This window comes from Colius striatus, chromosome 1 (genome assembly GCF_028858725.1).
Source record: "Colius striatus isolate bColStr4 chromosome 1, bColStr4.1.hap1, whole genome shotgun sequence".
Classification (NCBI taxonomy): Eukaryota; Metazoa; Chordata; class Aves; order Coliiformes; family Coliidae; genus Colius; species Colius striatus.
Genome location: NC_084759.1, coordinates 194899653 through 194918375, shown reverse-complemented (window position 1 = coordinate 194918375; position 18723 = coordinate 194899653). Strand labels below are relative to the sequence as shown.

The 18723-nt window shown below is 38.2% G+C and overlaps 1 protein-coding gene across 4 annotated transcripts in view; it reads left to right on the top strand.

Annotated features, from left to right (window-relative positions):
- MAGI2 (membrane associated guanylate kinase, WW and PDZ domain containing 2) overlaps nucleotides 1-18723 on the top strand; it is a 734934-nt gene that overhangs the window by 481177 nt on the left and 235034 nt on the right. For all 4 annotated transcript variants that reach the window (XM_062019654.1, XM_062019637.1, XM_062019629.1 and 1 more), the window contains exons 4-5: nucleotides 346-561; nucleotides 12092-12305. In XM_062019654.1, coding sequence (XP_061875638.1) covers nucleotides 346-561; nucleotides 12092-12305 — 430 coding nt within the window. The remainder of the gene's footprint in view (nucleotides 1-345; nucleotides 562-12091; nucleotides 12306-18723) is intronic.

Below are 18723 nucleotides of genomic sequence, written 5' to 3'. Positions count from 1 at the left end.
CAAAACTAATTTCTCCTACCTAATGGTTTGAAAGAAGAAAAAAGCTCTGTTACACTGCCTATTTGTCAGGTATTTGGATGAGAGGAATGTTAATTTGTCCTGCTAAAGTTTCAGAAGTGTTAATACGGTATATACTTGTGAGCATGATCTGGTCACTAGTGCTACCATCAAGAAAATTAGTTACCACCATGAAAGGTGAATATTCAACTTCTCAGTAAATATTAGAACCAATCTTTATATTAGCTAGTGAACCACATCCTACCTCACATAATCACATTAAGACAAAAGAAGATGCGACAGCATAGACATTTCTGCAAATTTATGTGTTATTCCTTTTCTTTCCAGACAACTATTACGGCACTCCGAAACCTCCAGCAGAACCAGCTCCATTGCTGTTAAATGTAACAGATCAGATCCTCCCAGGTGCCACTCCCGGGGCTGAAGGCAAACGTAAAAGGAATAAGTCTGTGAGCAATATGGAGAAGACAGGTATTGAACCACCAGAGGAAGAAGAGGAAGAAAGACCTGTGATCAATGGAAATGACGTGACAGTAACACCAGGTGTGTTCTTCCTTCTTACTTTGCATTACATTTCTGTTACCTCCTTATATCATAGAGTTACCTTCTTCTACAGAGAGAATATACATGTTCAAGTAAGGATGTTCTTGCAAGACTGAAAGCCAGGAATCCTGAACAACAGAATTTCTTTGAAGCCTAAAACAAGTTACTTAACCTCTATTCTGGGGAGTTATCTCACTTCAGATACTGTTAATGACAGCTGTCTCTGAACTAGTCCCTTTGAACCCTCTTTATAGCACAGAGGAAAATACTTTCTGAACACAGTTTGTGTGTTCTGTTTTAGATTTCTAGGTTAGGAAATCAATCATAAGTGTCTTTCTCTCCACGACTACAGAGGGAATCAAATGGATCTAGTTTCTGTGTTTCAGGTCTCCTTGCCATCAAATAGTGATACTCAAAGAACAGTTCACTACAATATGAAGTGATTTTTTGTAATTTTTTATGAAATCTTAGCCATGTCATGAAAGAGTAAAGTTGTCATCATATTAACAAATTTGTGACAATGTTGATGAAACATAGCTGGCAGTATTATCAAGAAGGCCCCTTTTCAACAATGTTCCAGAGCCTGCATAAGGCTGATAAAGGTTTCAGATGTCTAGCCCTAAAAGGGTGCTGTTGTTATACTCCTTGGATCATAGATATTCAGAATAAAAAGGAGCTCAAGATACTGACTGGTATCCTGAGTGAGAATACTCTATAGCCTATTCCCAAGCAGGGCATCAGCTTCCCCTTCAGCATTTCAGCAAGTCATCATTTTAACGTAATTAATCATTTTTATTCTGAAGTATCATTTAAGAAATTGTTGCTGTTGTGATTGTTGCTCAAGGAGAACATTAGAGAACTCAGACTTTTATACCTCTCTGAGAAATAACTGCGAGTCTTTTTCAGTGAACATAAAATTCTTGAAGTAGATATCTTTATTGACAATCATAGAATGGTGGAGTTGGAAGGGACCTTTAGAGATCATCTAGTCCAACCCCTCTGCAGAAGCACGTCCACCTAGATCAGGTCACACAGGAATGCATCCAGGAGGGTTTTGAAGACTCCACACCATCCCTGGGCAGCCTGTGCCAGGGCTCTGTCCCCCTCACAGTAAAATAGCTTTTCCTAATGATTCAATGGAACTTTTTGTGTTCCAGCTTCATCCCATTACCCCTTGTCCTGTCACCAGATAAAACAAAAAAAATGGAGTGCCCCAGCCTCCTGACATCCCTCATTTAGATATTTGTAAATATTAATGAGATTCCCCTTCAGTCTCCTCTTCTCCAGACTAAACAGCCCCAGTTCCCTCAGCCTTTCCTCATATGAAAGATGTTCCAGTCCCCTGATCATCTTGGTGGTCCTGCATTGGACTCTGTCCAGCAGTTCTCTGTCCCTCTTGAGCTGAGGAGCCCAGAACTGGACACAGGACTCCAGTTGAGGCCTCACCAGGGCAGAGTAGAGGAGGAGAAGAACCTGATTTGACCTGCTGGCCACACTCTTCTTGATGCATCCCAGGATGCCACTGGCCTTCTTGGCCACGAGGGCACATTGCTGGCTCATGTTTAGTTTATTGTCCATGAGAACTCCCAGTTCTGTCTCTGCAGAGCTGTTCTCCAGCAGGTCAATTCCGAGCTTGTACTGGTGCATGAGGTTGTTCCTTCTCAGGTGCAGGACTCTGCACTTGTCCTTGTTGAACCTCATGAGGTTCCTCTCTTCCCAACTGTCCAGCTGGTTGAGATCCCCTTGAACGACAGCACAGCCTTCTGGGGAATCAGCCGGTCCCCCAAGTTTGATGTTATCAGGGAACTTGCTGAGGGTACACTCTGTCCCCTCATCCAAGTTGTTGGGTCACTAATCATCATATGGATGAGTAGATAAAAGGGAATATTGCAAGTTCTCTAAATGTTTAGGTTAACATAAACAAAAAAGGAGTCAACACTTTAAAAAGGATTTTTATATTGCAGATTCTATGTATAATTTTTTTCTACTGCATTAGAAAGTATATAATTGAATATCTTCCCATGAAGGATGCTTGCTGCATGCTTTTCTGTAGTTGTTGCTTAACATTATATATAAGGGCAAATCCCTGTGCAGAATTCCAAACTCTGTTCAAGAGGGATGGTGGGGAGTTATCTGGTGACTGAATCTCATCTTCCCCTCTCATCTTGCCTATGGGCTGCAGCTTTACTACCTGTCCATTGCCATCACATGCTGTTTGAGCCTTCAACACAACGTGCTCTAATGCTTAGTACCTTGCCTACACAGCTAAGGAGGAAAGGATGAAGCCTAGAAAGCCTTAAAGAAAACAGCACTGTCTCTGTTGCCAGGATACTCCTCCTCAGAGTAAGAGGCAAAGACAGGATTTGGTCTCTCATGTATATTGCAGAAATCATTAGAAAGATCATTCTTTGCAGTTATTTGACATATACCACATAATGGACCATTGCTGAGGAACAATTTCCAGGGCAATATGTTTCAACTCAAGACTGGATCAAGAGGCAATATTTACTTTCTTTTTTTCCTTGCATTGTACACCTATAATTTGCTTCTCCCAGGCAAATGCTATGTGAATGATGACTAGGCAGCATCCAAGAAACAGGCACTGGCATGTGCTGTGCTGCAAAATTAAATACATGAGCATCAGTGTAAGACAGCCCCCATCCTCCCCCTTCTCGCCCCCTACAATGTAATTCCTGTAGGTGTGGCCAGCAGAACAAGCAGTGCTTGTGTTGGCTCTCATGGTTTCATAAGCAGGGTTTTGTTGTTCAGCTACACTGATTAAGGACTTTGAGGATCGTAGCAAAGCAGCTCTGTACATACATGCTGTGTTGCCTTTGTTGGGCAGTGTAGCTCCCACGGACCCTGTTACTGCAGTCATTTTCTCTGTGAGCTGACAGAGTCTTAGCTGCCTTAAAATGTGTGTGCATTTGTACTTTGCATCTTTGAACAACTGGGAGAACCAGAATATGTTAATTACTTTTTTAAAAAACAAACCTTTCTTGGCTGAGGGAATAATCTAGTTTTCATAAAAAAGCAACGAAGGGAGGCTATTTGCTATTTCAAGTTCTTGAGAAAGTGTATTCTATTTTAAATTATTCACTTTTAAAAGGAATCTTTTATTAAATATAGGACTCTTGGGACATGTGAAAATTGATACATTTTTTATAGATGCTCAGAAACTTAACGGCTTATTAACTGCCATAGGTAAGAGTCTGGCAACTCAAAGGACTGCTGTAACATCTAGGACTTCTAGGTGGATATAGTAACAGATCTAAGATGACACTTAAGAAAATAAACCCATCTTTATCATCAGCCCAGAACCCAACAGCAATCCTCATTTTTTCAGGATGAGGCTTTTGGTTATTTTAGAATTGAGAACTCTCAGTCCTTCATCCCAGATCAAATTCTCTCAGGACAAAACAGTATTAATTGGGAGATAGGGTTTAACTCATAAAACTCACACATTTTTTAGTAAATTATATGCCTAAATACTTTACTTTTTCTTGAGCTATTTGTCTCTGCTTTCTTTATATAAAGAATTGTAAAGAGTAAGACGGCATGGTTGGTTTAGATACCCATTTTAAAGGATCACTTCTACAATCCAGAATGCTTAATTCATCCTGCAGATACACAAGAGCCTAGATGGCTAAATTTAAATGAAAAGTCTTGCTATTTGCCAAGCAACATGTGAGAGACACATTCTCTAGATTAGCTGTTAGTGGCAAAATCTAGAGTCAGCATGGGTTTCTCACACGTAGTGCAATTGCCCACATTATTGGACTTCTGGCTGCTCTGGGTTGGGTCTCTGCTGTTCACTGGTTTAGATGAGACATCTTACACCTTAGAAGCCTTTCCTGATGTACACTGCATTGAAATGAACAATTTCTGCAAAACTGATGCTTTGACAAAATAAGTAAAAAAAATCTTGGTAAAGTTGCAAACTGCTTGTCAGACATTCAGTTTTCACTGCTGTTGCTGTTCATGTCTGCAGAGAGTTAAGTCAGTCTCCTTCACAGCCAGCATCGTGAATTGACACTGTGTTGGTCATGTCACATTTGCTTCACACTTTCGACTGATTAAGTGTTTATCATCCAAATAGCAGAATGACTCTAACATTGAAAGAATTCTTATGTATGAGCATTATTTTGACATTACTTGAGCAATAAGTTGCACCCAGAGAGTGAAAGTTCTGGCAGGCTCAAATTAATTGAATGATAAGATATGACATAAAGTTTTAAAATGATCATTCCATGCCTTAGGTTGCTAATAAAGCAAAAGGCTAGAGTCCCAATGCCATCAATCACCATACAAGGTAGAGTAGTCCCAGGCAACAGGTTGAACTTACTCTTTTATTATTATAGAGCAAAGACAGCCAGAGGCATGAAAGTAGCACATACAACATCCAAGAGCCAGGAGATTTTTTAGAAATATAGAAGTTGGTATCTGTTGATATTTCTGTTTTAGATATGTTCTCTAAACTCAATTTACCATAGCTAGGTCACAACCTATGACCTACAGAATACCTTGTGCTCACCCTGTCTCCATATCTCCTGCTTTCCTTCTCCCATATCAGCTCCCAGTTCTTATTAGGTTAGTAGTCTGTGGGAATAGTGCCTCCATGCAAAGCACCAGACCCCAAATATGGCTATATCTCTGTGGGAAGGAGAGCAGGTCCAAGACTGCAGAGTGATAGTTTCACAAAAAAAGAGAGATGCACATAGCTGGGAAACATGAGTTTAACTACTCTTGCATACGAGAGTTATAAAAATTAATGGACTGTTTCCTGTGCAGAATTTAATAAATGATTCATTTAGATAAAATGTTTGTAAAGAACTGCAATATTTTCTTTTAAGAGCTGCTAAAATCACTCTATAAATTACTATTTAATAATATTTCCTTTAAATTTTTCTCTGCTGATATTGCTTAGGTCACTTGAGTCAGTTCTTTCAGAATGAAAGAATAAGTCTTTAAACTTTACAGCATGAATAATCTGAAGCAGTAAAATAAAGGGATAAAGTGACAAGGTTCTCTTATATGTTTAGATAGCAAATTTCAAGAGTTAGAGTGCAAATAATAGAAACACTTTAAAGTGCAAGCAACAGCACTGATGAAAGCTCAAATTCTGAGACTATCACAACACAAGTACCAGTTATTTTTTTTAAATGGTCACCATATTGTCTGAGAGCAGATATAGGACATACAGTGAATATGTCATATGAACCAGTAATATTTTAACTCCTTTTATTTGGAGTTGGAATGCTACAGAGATGAACTTACAGTATTTAATGATAATTAAATATTTTTAATGTATACATGACCTACTCTCAAAGTTCTTTGTGTTCCCCATCACTTGCTGGTGCTTTACTACTGCCTATTCTGTCACTTACCAGGACACTCAATCTTGAGATAGCATGCTAAACTGCTTTTGAAAACTGGACCATGTAATCTGTTTTGTAGCAAGACAGCAACTCTAGTAGACTACTTCACTTGACATAAAGTCAATTGATTGTTTTTTCAGTGACAAAAGTACTTCTGGACTCACATTATGGCACATTTTTAAGATCTTTTTTATATCATATGTTATCTGAAAAATATTTGTACATTTAGACGCTGCTATTTTTTAACCAGAACTCCTGTTCTTTATCAAATGAAACATTGCATATGAATATATATTTGCAGAAAGTAAAGTAGTAAAGTGAATATCTACCTTACTTGGAGTATGTGAATGATAGACACATATAAAAAAGATAAGATGACACTGTAGAGCTGTATTTCAGTTAAATGTGTCTGGGTTGTCCATTGATGTTATTAAATGGTTTTAGGCAATTCTACATTAATTTCTTGTGTTTTAGTTATCATGATGCCTTCTCCTTTATCAAAGTAAACTATTAAAAGATCTTAATCCAGTAATTAATAATTCATGAGATTGGCTTTAAAATAATTATATTTTTAAGTTTTTAAATAAACATTACTTTCTTACCTGCTGTATTTTCATAGCAAACTCTCTTTTAGAAATCTAATCCTCAAGATTTAATTTCCACTCTTTTTTGCCATCATAGTGACTGGGATTTGTTAGTATACTTATTGAAAATCAAGAATCTGACCTTTTCAGACAGGTTGAAAATAATATCTTGAGGAAGAACATGTTATAGATATCATGATAAAATCCCAACACAACAATGCCACCACATCTGCACTCTTATCAGACCAACTGACTGATCATTAGCCATTGTGTGTGATGCATCCATGCTCCAAGATTGTTTGGTCTATTGCAGTAATATGTGTGGCCTTATGTCTTGTCTTTAGTTTAATCTCCACAGCATCCTTTCTGTAGTAGAAATGTGATGTGGTGGGCTGACCCTAGCTGGAGACCAGGTGCCCACCAAAGCCCTTCTATCACTTCCTCTCCTAAGCTGGATGGGGAGAGAATCTGTAATGAAAGCTCATGGGTCAAGACAAGAACAGGGAGAGAGATCATTCACCAATTACCATCACAGTCAAAACAGACTTGAATTGGGAAAATTAGTTTAATTTCTTACCAATCAAATGATCTATCAATGATGCTTGAGACCACATAGAACTTACTTTTGCATTGCAGAGATAAGAACAAAAAACCCCAACAATTTACATGCCATTACGTTGGCCTATTTTCAGGAGAAGTGGAGACCATATATGCTCTGTGCTTTTCAGGAAACTTTTGCATATTTGAAAATGTTTCCCCTGTCCATCAGTCTTGTTTCCACAACACTAAACCCACCTGATTGTCAATCTTTCCATCGTTTCAATCTTTTACTTTTATTTTATTTTATTTTTCCCCTGTCCTCTGAGACTGTTTCCCATCTTCTCAACGTAATGTCTTGAAACTGAGCATGGTAGTCCTGACAAAAACCTTACTGTAGTTAAAGATGGAAGGATCTGTATTACATACGCTTACTCTTCCTGCCTGATATGATTCTTTTGCAATAGTGTAATTATTGACTGAAGAAAATGGTTAGACATCCCTCACATGTCCCTATACCTCCATTGTCTTTTCATTAGGAATTCTGCCTAGGCATGTTGTTCTCATCATGTATTTTTACAGCTGATTGTGGCTTTTTGCATCAGAGAGATGCCACACATTTTGGAAAGCCAGGGCGAGGCAGAGAGGGGGGACTTGTGAGTGGTAGATAAAGAGGAGGGGACCTCAACTCCTCTACTGTTTGCTGTGGGATGCAACTAAGCAAACTTATGTTTCTGTCTCTTGTTAATTCATTTCTTCCCACAGACAAATTTGCATTTCCAAACAGCATAAAACGATGATAACTCTACATAGTTCAGGTATGAGTTAAGATTTGGCAGTGTGAGCTGCATATGACTTTAGAGCTATAGACCATCACCCTATTCAAGATCAGATATTTTTTCATGCTATTCAAAAAAAGCTGTATGTGTCAGTGTCAAAAGTCTTTTTTGAAAAGATCATGAATGCTGTATCTACCATTTCTCCTCAGGGAATATCACCTGTTACAATTATTTATCATCTTTGAAAAACCTAATATCTAAGTGGTTTGATTGCTGGTCCTAACATCCCTCTAGGAATGAAAAATATAAAGAAGTTAAGTTAGTTTCATGGGTCTTCCTCCTTCCTTTTTACAAAAGTACATAATGGCATAATTGCGCAAATTTTTTCAAAGAGAATCAGTATGATATAGAATCACAGAATGGTTTGGGTTGGAAGGGACCTTAAAGATCATCTAGTTCCAACTTTTACTGCTGTCGGTGGCCAAAGATACCTTTCACTAGATCAGGTTGCTCAAATCCCCATCCAACCTGTCCCTGAACACTGCCAAGGATGGGGCATCTATAAATTCTTTGGGCGACCTGTTCCAATGCCTCACCACCCTCACAGGGAAGAATTTCTTCCTAATATCTAATCTAAATGTATTTCACTTCAGTTTAAAGCTGTTACCCTTTTTTCTATCACTACATGCCTTTGTAAAAAGTCCCTCTCAGGCTTTCTTGTTGGCCCCTTTAGGTATTGAAAGGCTGCTATAAGGTCTCCCTGGACCTTTCTCTTCTCCAGGATAGGTAACACCAGCTCTCTCAGCCTTTCCTCATAGGAGAGGTATTCCATCCCTCTGATCATGTTTGTGTCTCTCCTATGGACCTAGTCCAACAGATCCATGTCTTTCCTGTGCTGGACCCTAGAGCTGGAGGCAGTATCCCAGACTCACTAGAGCAGAGTCACCTCCCTCAACCTGTTGCCCACACTGCTTTTGATGCAGCCGAGGATATGGTTAATTTTATGCTCTGCAAGCACACATTGCTGGGTCATGTTGAGCTTCTTTCTCGTCAATCAATATCCCCAAATCCTTCTTCTCAGGACTGCTCTCCATCCCTTCATCCCATAGCTTGTATTGATACTGGATGTTGTCTCGACCCAAGTGCAAGACCTTGCACTTGGCCTTTTTGAACTTAATGGGCTCGCTTTTCAGGCCTGTCAGGGTCCCTCTGGATGGCATATCTTCCTTTTATCACCAATGTGCCTATAGAAGCTTTTCTTGTTGCCCTCGACATCCCTGGCCAGATTTAATTCTATCAAGATTTTATCTTTCCTATCCTCATCCCTGATTGCTTGGACAATTTCTCTGTATTTCTCTCAGGCTACTTGTTCTCACGTCCCCTCTCTGTAGGCCTCATTTTTGAGTCTGAGTTTGTCCAGAAGCTCCATCTTCATCCATGCAGCCTCCTGGTACTTTTGCCTGACTGGCCTCTTTGCTGTGATTCATTGCCCCCTAAGCTTAGAAACTTAGATGCTAAAACCCTAAAACACAGATACTTATCTGAAGGCAAGACTGTGTTTGTCCTTTCTAAGATTATTTTCTCTATGAAGTCTCAAAGATGTAGCCATTACTAGCCATGAGTCTGATTCATTGCTTCCCTCAATTGCCTGTTTCATTTCATCAGGCTTTGACAACTTAGAATGGCTGCTTCATCTAAATTTTACCTGACCTGTTCTCTGCCCACTCTACTCCACGTTCTTCGTCCCTATTGCTGATGTTAATTATGTTAGTCACTTAATCATGGGTGATTTTTATGCCATAGTGACTGGCAAAAAAGAGTGCTAACTGCCTTGGGTTCTTTATGCATCATATATAATTAGTTCTCCTTCCTACATAGTGGAGTAAGTCTGCTTTTTGTCTTATTATTAATGCAATACAGAAGGTTTTCTTGTAACCTCTAATACCCCAACTGTACAACATTTTCTAAACTGACCATTCTGCTTTGCTATTAGATGGCCATGTTGTTATTCTGAGTTCATCCTTAACAATTTAAACTAGTAAAAATTTACCTTTTGTAAAAATCTATTTCAAATAACGGACTATTCAAAAGTCATAGTTTAATCAAAATTATCTCTGTTTGTATATTACTGTTTTTTTCATTAGAACAATTTGTGCTTGCAGTCTTAGTATTATTTATTTAATCCTTACCGGTTCACTTGAACTCTTTTTTTTTTACCATATCTTGCCATTACATAAAATTTATGAATTTATGAATACAAAGCTGTGCATACTTCCCTCATTCTTTACGTATCTTTATCAACAAGCTATAGTAGTCTCTGTCTAGTCTTTGTTACACCAAATATGTGTCATTTTTATGAAATACTAGTCTACAAGCTCACAGTTTGTTCTCAGTTCTCCTCAGACAGTCATTGTCTGTATCCCTATGATTTATATATGTTGGTGAGCTTCCTTAATGTAACATAATGCAAAGCCATGCTTACTAGGTCTCAGATTCATCTTCCCTCATTTTTACTATATAGAAACTAAGCAACTAGTCTAAGCAGGACTGAATTTGTTTTACCTAACTTAACATGTAGTGTCACTTCAGACATCTGACTAGCATCCCATCATAGAGGAGATTCAGTCAATACATTAAAATTGTGAAATTATTTTAGTTGTACTTCATTTGGCCAAAAATAAGGATCTGATTACTTTTTCAATGACATCAGGCTTCATTTAAGTGCAACAGAAAATAAGGACCCAAGGATGAGAGCTTCTGGTTTCCACTGAGGCAACAGGCTCCTGACACATTTCTTTGAGTAAATAGTTCCTAGATAGACTACATGACAAAACACATACCTAGTAGACCAGTCAAACATGTTTATTCAACACCAAGGATGACAAAATCTCTTTCTTTAGTAGAACAAGTTCTCTTAATCGTTCTCTCTTTGAGCTAGTAGGAGGTTGCGTTTTTTCCACTGTCATTAATAGTTATGTGAATGGAAGCCCTGCTATGTGATACTCATTTTTGCAGATGAACATGTAGACTCTTACGTGTAGGGATAAATGTCCAGTAATGTGGATATGGCACAGTTAGACTCATAATAATGCCATTTAGATGGTTTTTTTAACTCCCCATTTAGATGATTTTTTTAAGATATCTGTGAGTTCCTCTTAAGTTTGTGTTCAGTGAATGTTTTAACAAGTATTGCCAAATTCTACTGCACATACTTACCAAAAGTATGTTGACTGGACTGTGGAAATTGGTAGTAGTGGAGATACTGTTGGATACCACATTTTTTTAATTAATGACTTTATGGAAAGCAAAATCAAGAAAAAGTGAAAGGTAGTGAAAAAGACATAGGAAAGGAAGACCCCTTCCTGAATATGTTGTTGGTCACAGTGAGACATAGCCACATACATAGGAAGCATGTATAGGAAGCATACATAGCATGTATAGGAAGCATTTGGCACCGGCTATGGGAAACTAAGCCTCCCACAGATTATATTGATAAGGAAATAACAACCTTTTTCTATATGCTTAAAATATTGCTGTGAATTTATGGATGTCAAATTGGTTTCTTTTATATATAGATATAGGTAAAGCAATTACTGTATATACTTTTTTAATTGAATAGGATCTGATGTTTGTAGTAAAACAGCAGGGTAGTTACTTTATCATGTATAATTTGAAAAGTTAAGACACAAGACAGTAGTGCTGCTGGATATAATTTGAAAAGTTAAGACACAAGACAGTAGTGCTGCTGGATATAAAGCTGCCTTCTGCTCAGTGCTGAGTGACAGAGCATTGTAATGGGCTGCCCAGATGGGCTGTGAAGTCTCCTTCTATGGGGACATTCAAAACGCCCCTGAATGAGTTCCTGTGTGACCTATTCTAGGTGGTCCTGCTCTGGCAGGGGGTTTAAACAGGATGATTGTTAGAAGTCCCTTCAAGACCTTGAGATTCTGTGATTCTGTGAACTGCTGGTCTGGAAGGACTCCTGGGATCAAAAAAATCCAGAACCCTTTGGCTTGTTTCTTAGTTCTTTATTAGTTTCTTGATTCAGTTTGCATTTATTGCCTTATTTTCTTTTAGTATGTTCCAGATAAAATGCATCATCCTTGTGACATGACCCTTGTGACAACCCAAAAGAATTTTTCTCTTCCTTTCAAGATTTGCAGTTGATAGTGTGTTCCTTCAAGACTTGCACTTGGTAAATTCTCCATAATTAACTTGGGTATAAAACCTGTATTTTTTCCTTCTCTTGTAGAATCAAGTGAACATGAAGAGAAGAGTACAGCTGTCTCGGGTGAGGTATCTTCCACCCAACCTTGTCCTGCACCAGGATATACTCAGCCTGAAGAAGCAAAGGAAGATATGGATGTAACAAAGCAGACTAAACCTGAAGAGAATGACGACTTAGGCCCACTGCCTGATAACTGGGAAATGGCTTATACAGAAAAGGGGGAAGTCTACTTTATTGAGTGAGTCTTTTTCCATCTCTAATAGCTGTATTGTATTTAACTGGGTGGGGAAATGGTTTGTATGGTAGAATGGAGCATTGCACTCCTCATTAAAACAGCAGGACTGTTCTGGCTGTCAAAGCTCCTGAGAGCTGGTGTCAGTTCCTGCATTATTGACTTACATTGAAGCATGCTGGTTTTTAGGTGGGTAGCTGGACTGCTTAGCACTTTGATGGCAGCAACTAAAGCTGTTGTATAATAAGCTGTTCTTATGTTGAAAGCAAGGCTTTTCTGCTGTTCTGGTGCTTTTGGGAAAGTAGCACAATTGTTGGGTTCTTCCTTACGTGGACAGAGCTGGAGAAGGTTGAGCTGTTTGCCAATTTAAGGAAAGAACGATAGGCAGGCTAAAAACTAGCTAGTGAACAGTAGAGAGAGGCCATACTATATTTAGAAATAATAAAAGAAATGAGTGGACAATACAGAGAATGAATTATGTACAGAAACTTTTTTTCTGATTGGTAGGCTACATATACTTTTTGCTAATCAGCCAACTCATTGAACAAATGGATATGGAAGTTCTTTCTTCTCTAAATGGAGTCATTAATATATGTTACTAAAGTAAGAACACAGCAGATGAGTGAGTTCATGTAACATCATGCTCCACAGAAAAAAAAAAGGAAAATCCAACATGTTCATCAGCAGAACACTGTTACAGAAGTAGCAGTAACATCTATGTTTGCTTTAAGGACCTGCCTCAAACACTTTGGATAGTTAGCCACTGTTCTGATTAGTAGTGGGTAAAAGTAATATTTGTTGATGGCACTTGTGCTCTAAGACTCTTACTTCATGTAAAAATTTCTATTGCATGAAGTATAAACAAATGATAACAATAAAGCTTATGCACATAATTTTTCATGAACACAAGCATGACCAACTATAGCTTCTGGCATGTACAAGGCAATAAAAGAACAGTGACTATTAAAACATAAGTGTCTTTGCTGAAAAGGGCAAAAATATGCTTATTCTAGAAAAAGAGTAATTATAGTAACTTTACTCGCGCAAGCAGAGAAGAACTAGGATGACCTCAAGGCTAACTCAAACCCTTGTTTCCTTCACTCCCAAATTTAATTTTTCTGCACATATTGAATGCTCTGACAATCAGCAGACTGAATTATGTGGCATTTTTATTTAACTTGTGGTAACAAAAATCTGCATTGCATTTGGGGGATGAGGGACGGGATGATGGGTAGGTCACTAACACAACAAACAGTCACAGTAGTAAATACTGCAGCAGGCAATTTAATAGAAAATAAATGTATATTTTGGAACAAATATAGTGAATGCAAATAGCCCTGCCACTCTAAACAGCAGCCATTCCACCCCACAAATTTCTTTGATGTTACAGCTTACTTCCTTTCCTGGAAATGTTCTGGTTTACACTGCATTTCTGACAAGGCTCATCATTCACTTCCACTAAATGCATGTTATGTAAAGCAGAGAAATCAATCAAAGGACTAGGCTGGAAAGAAAGACTGTTGTAAGGGCTACTTGCCTTTGGGATTATATTCTTGAATAATGTAATTGCAAAAAAGTGCAACTACACATTTGCAGAAATACCAGATTATTTACTTGACTCTTAGCACAGGAATAAGTCTTGATCATTTGAGTTTTCACACTTGCACAGCCTTCACAGGGTTAAGTAGGAATGTAATGCTGTGGGGATGCTGTTAAATTGCCTCTTTGTTTACAAGTCACTTTGGTTAATGGCATGAAGAGACTCCATTTGCTTTTGCAAAAAAAAAGGGAAAGATAAAAAGACAACAAAAACCTATTTGTCTAACAACATCTCCCTGAACAGTAGTAAAGATGGTACTAGATTATTAAATAATAGATGAAAAACAAACATTTTTAAAGCATACATCACAATGGGTGGGAAAAAAAGTCATACTAGGCAGCATCTTTTACTGCTTTATTTGAGGCTCCTGTGAATTGTGCCTTTAAACCCTACAGACTTCAAGAAATAAGCAGTCTCAAATTCCAGGTTGTCACAGGTACATCCAAAGGTGCATTTTCATTCATTCACCTCAAACTAACCTCAAAAATTTATCTGTGAACTCATTTTATTAAAACTACCTTCAGAATGAATGTGGCAGATTTACACTGAGGAAGGGAGTGGCTTCAGAAGAAGAAAGATAACTGTCTATAGACAGAATTATTTATTTGTTAATCATTAATTTCCTACTTGGCATTTTGTAACGCACACTGGAAGGAATTTCCTCTGCCTCAAAGACTAAAAAGAACAAAAAATCATGTACTAGATTGACTTGATGATTCAGAGAATGGTTGTATTTTAGAGCTTGGCTTGATCTCTTCCTGCCTTTCCTTTTTTTTTTTGACATAGGTGCATGTTTACCTATATTAGCATTTACAGACAGAACAGGAAAAGTACCCCTTCTTACTATGTAATACTTAACACTGTTTTTCAGGAAGAGTACTTAATGCACTTAAATGTACTTAAGTACATTTCTTAGGCTGTTTCTAGCCTCCCTTACATATGAATCTGAATTTTTGAATACAGGCACACACCACACATATAGGAGTCCATCTCTTACATATGCTTTCATTGAGAACATATGCTAATGAGAACATGCAATAACTAAAACACTGTATATAAATTGGATTACTACCAAAAAACCCTTCACTTCTACTCTTTCTTTCTTACTTTAAATATGGCTGATGAGTGTGACCTATTTCAGTGTGCTTAAATAAACTGTAGCCGTCACTGATTTTTAGTTTTTCCCTCTCCCAAAGCTAAGGAAAGTCTGCAGTTTCCTATAGCCTTCAGATCTCACCTTGCCAACTACTCTCCAACCACATGCGAGAGAAACAAGTGTTGCATTGTCCTCACAAAGTCAGCAGATGCTGGCTGTGTCAGATCACAGGCAATCGATGTTTGCTATGGTGGTCTAGTGCAGTGTTGAAGGGAATACAAAAGGACTAAGACTCTCAGTGCATCTGCTGTCATGTTGTCCTGGTTTCAGCTGCAAGTTAAGTTTTCTTCATAGTGGCTGGTGCAGTGCTGTGTTTCAGCTTTAAGATGAGAATAACGTTGATAAACCATGGATGGTTTAGTTGTTGCTGAGCAGTGCTTGTAACTACATGAATGACTTTTCTGCTTCTCACCTTGGCCTGTCAGTGAGGAGGATGGGGGTGCACAAGAACCTGGGAGGGAGCATAGACAGGAAAGCTGACAATAACTAGCAGTTCCACCCCATGTGATGTCATGCTGAACAGTATGAGTGGTGAGGAATTTAATTGTGCATCACTTGTTTTATATATTTTTTATCATTATTGTTATTTTTCTTTCATTTTCTGTCCCATTAAATTGTCTTTATCTCAGCCCACAAGTTTTACCTTTATTCCAGTATTCCAGCATTCCACTGAGGGAGAGTGAACAAACAGCTGTGTGGTGTTTAGCTGCCTGCCAGGTTAAAGCACAGCACATGTGCCCTCAGCCTTAAATACAGCCCTCATCCAACTCTCCAACTCCATCACATACACCATTACATTATAGACTGTACTGTAGATTGGTTACTGATTTATAAAAGGCAGAATTGATTTTGCCTCTCCAGCCCTCTATCCACCTATAGCCAGCAGAGATCTCTGGAAGAGGTGTGGGGAGAGTAAGACATTAAACCAGGAAGAGGTACAGTTCATTAAGCTGAGCAACACTAAGCCTTGATGGATAGTATCAAGGATATTATGTTGCCCATAACAAAAGCTATTTAAATCTATACTGTTCAAAAGCACATATTTTTTCCTTTGTCTGTACTACATTAATAACTATTTTATTAGAGAAGAAAAGTTGAGAATAAACTTAAACCTCTGTAATATGTCTTTAAAGCATCATCTGCTTTGACTTGTGGTGTTGAATTTGGCCACATGAAGTTTAACAAATCACTTTGTATACATCTCATAGACATTCAGTCTCTTCCTACCTAACCAGCCACTTGTCCAAGCAGCATAGTCAGCATTGCTATTTGGACCTGTTGCAATATCTTTTCTAGCTGTTAAAGCTGCTTCTTTTATGAGAGCACTATAAAAGACTACAAAACAGCTATAAAATGAGCCTCTGCCAAGGACTCTCCTCTTCACAGTAAAAAACAACCATTACATTTTTGAATATGGCTGGTGCTATTTCAGGTGTTACCTGAAAGTATAGCTACAAATTGGAAAAGTAAAATCCTGACCTAGTTTGTTTCCAAGAATATTGCTACTTACTTCAGTGGGATCAATATTTCTTCTTAGTAGTTTTTAAGGTAGGAAAGTCTTTTGATTGCAGGAATAACAAGTTTATCCTAACATCTTGCTTACCTGAATAATCATGATCTATTTAGCTGTTCTTGGTTGTTCCATCAGTTCACCATCAGAAAGCAGGATATATTAGTTAAGCCTGGCTGCACCATTACATTTGATAACTTCATCGTTTGTGTCTTCTGGACACTGAAAGTACTGAGGTGGAAGGAAAACCTTCTTCTGTCTGCTCAAGATTACTTCCATATCCTGCAGCAATTACCCAATCTCTTTTAAGATAGCTTGGTACTTTTGAAGGTATGTTACATCATCAGTGTCATCAGCATGTAAAGTTAAAATTTGGTTATAAGGTTACTTCTGGTATTTCAATTAAATAGCAATTAAAATGAACATTTTTTTTTTCACACACTGTTTTGATAGTCACTTCTGATAGTCATTTCTCTTTGGGAAACAAACCGTCTTGTATCAGTATGACTTTATTGTGTGGACAATTCTGAATCATCAGAATTCTTGTAAATGTGATGGTAGACATCTGTAATTCTTCATTTATAAGTTGTATTGAAATTGACAGTTTTGGTCAGCGTAAAAATGATCACATCTCTAATGCTCCTTGGACGTCGATATGACATACAGTGGGACAGGCAATAGGCAAAATTTATCTTGGTTTTATTCTTCTGAGACCTTGCCTCATGACAAATTAGTAAGGAAAGGGGAGATGTTAGAACTGGAAAGAATTTGGGGAAAGATAATTTTTTTCTTCACTTATCTTTTGGTGTTATAAAGAGATTCTCAGTCTGTACTAGTGGTGTATTGTCCCTTGCTCTCACTTGTTGTTTTTATCTACGCTGACATCCAGGTCAAACTGCCAGCTCAACTGCTGTTGTCTTTCCTCACTTTCTTATTTCTTTTCTTTCCCTTAAACGTCTCTACTGCTCTTTAGAATTCTTCTCTCAGCACCTTTTCTCAGTGCTATTATATTTTTCTCCTCTTTATTTATTGAACTAGAAGATCCAGTTCACCTGGCTTGCCTTATAGCATTAGGTATCTGGTACAAAGGACTTACCAAGACTCTTTCTGTGGTCAATGGAGAGAGATAATTACCTCCTGAGGCAGATTCATTCTGTCCAAAGATAAGGATGGAACTAATTTGCCTAAATGTAGGTGCTTCTACCAGTAGAGATGCCCTTGCACATTCGAGCGTACATCTGCAGTAGCATGTAATTTGTGTCAGAAATACACTTGTGAAGCAAATCTGGTTGTCTCCACACACTGTGATATGGTTCATGTTTCAGAATACACGAATTGCATTCCTTTCAGATTAAACTAAAAATGAAGTTGATCTCTGTGAGTGCACTTAATTGACTCTAACCCATGAACTCATTCCATGAGACCAGCTTTGTGTTCAAAGCAGCCTGTATTCCTTCTGATCTAAATTATATCCATATCTAAAGTAGCAGTATCAGTAGACTGCAGAGTGAAGCACTTGGAGCTGATGACCAGCCACTAGGTCTTTCTGGGCTGTGTACCTGTGAATAGCTTGTAGTGCATTGTGAGCTCTTGCTATGTATCATCTGGTTTGAATACAAGCACAAGAAACTTACAAGCTGGGAGAATGCTCAGTGTGTAAATTAAGATAACAGAGAGATGAACTTGAAAAGTGATCTCTTGATCTGTGCCAAAGAACTACTGAAGAGGTAAACTGCAGAGGTGTGGGACATCTCCATGAATGTGGCAGATATAACACAGAATCTGTCAAAATCTAGCCCCTTTCTGGAGTGGCAGCCAAAGACCATTTGGGGGGTGCCATAGCATCTAGTGTGTCACTTAGAGTATGTGGCTAGGTCCCCAGTCCCAATGGAGGATAGTTAAGATAAATTATTCCATATAGGTACCTCTCCCTTGAATAGAGAGGAATACTACACACTTAGTGGTGTAATTTCTAGATGGCTGAAGAGACAAGATGAAGCCCATTTTTTGTCAGAAACTAAGTCAAAGAGAATGACTTAAACAGCATAAATTACATAGGAGACTTCAGACATCTATACATTGTTAAAAAAAATCTTGTGTAAGCATCTCCTGCTCCTGTGAATGTCTGGTTCAGTACCACCCAAGGGCATCTGGGATT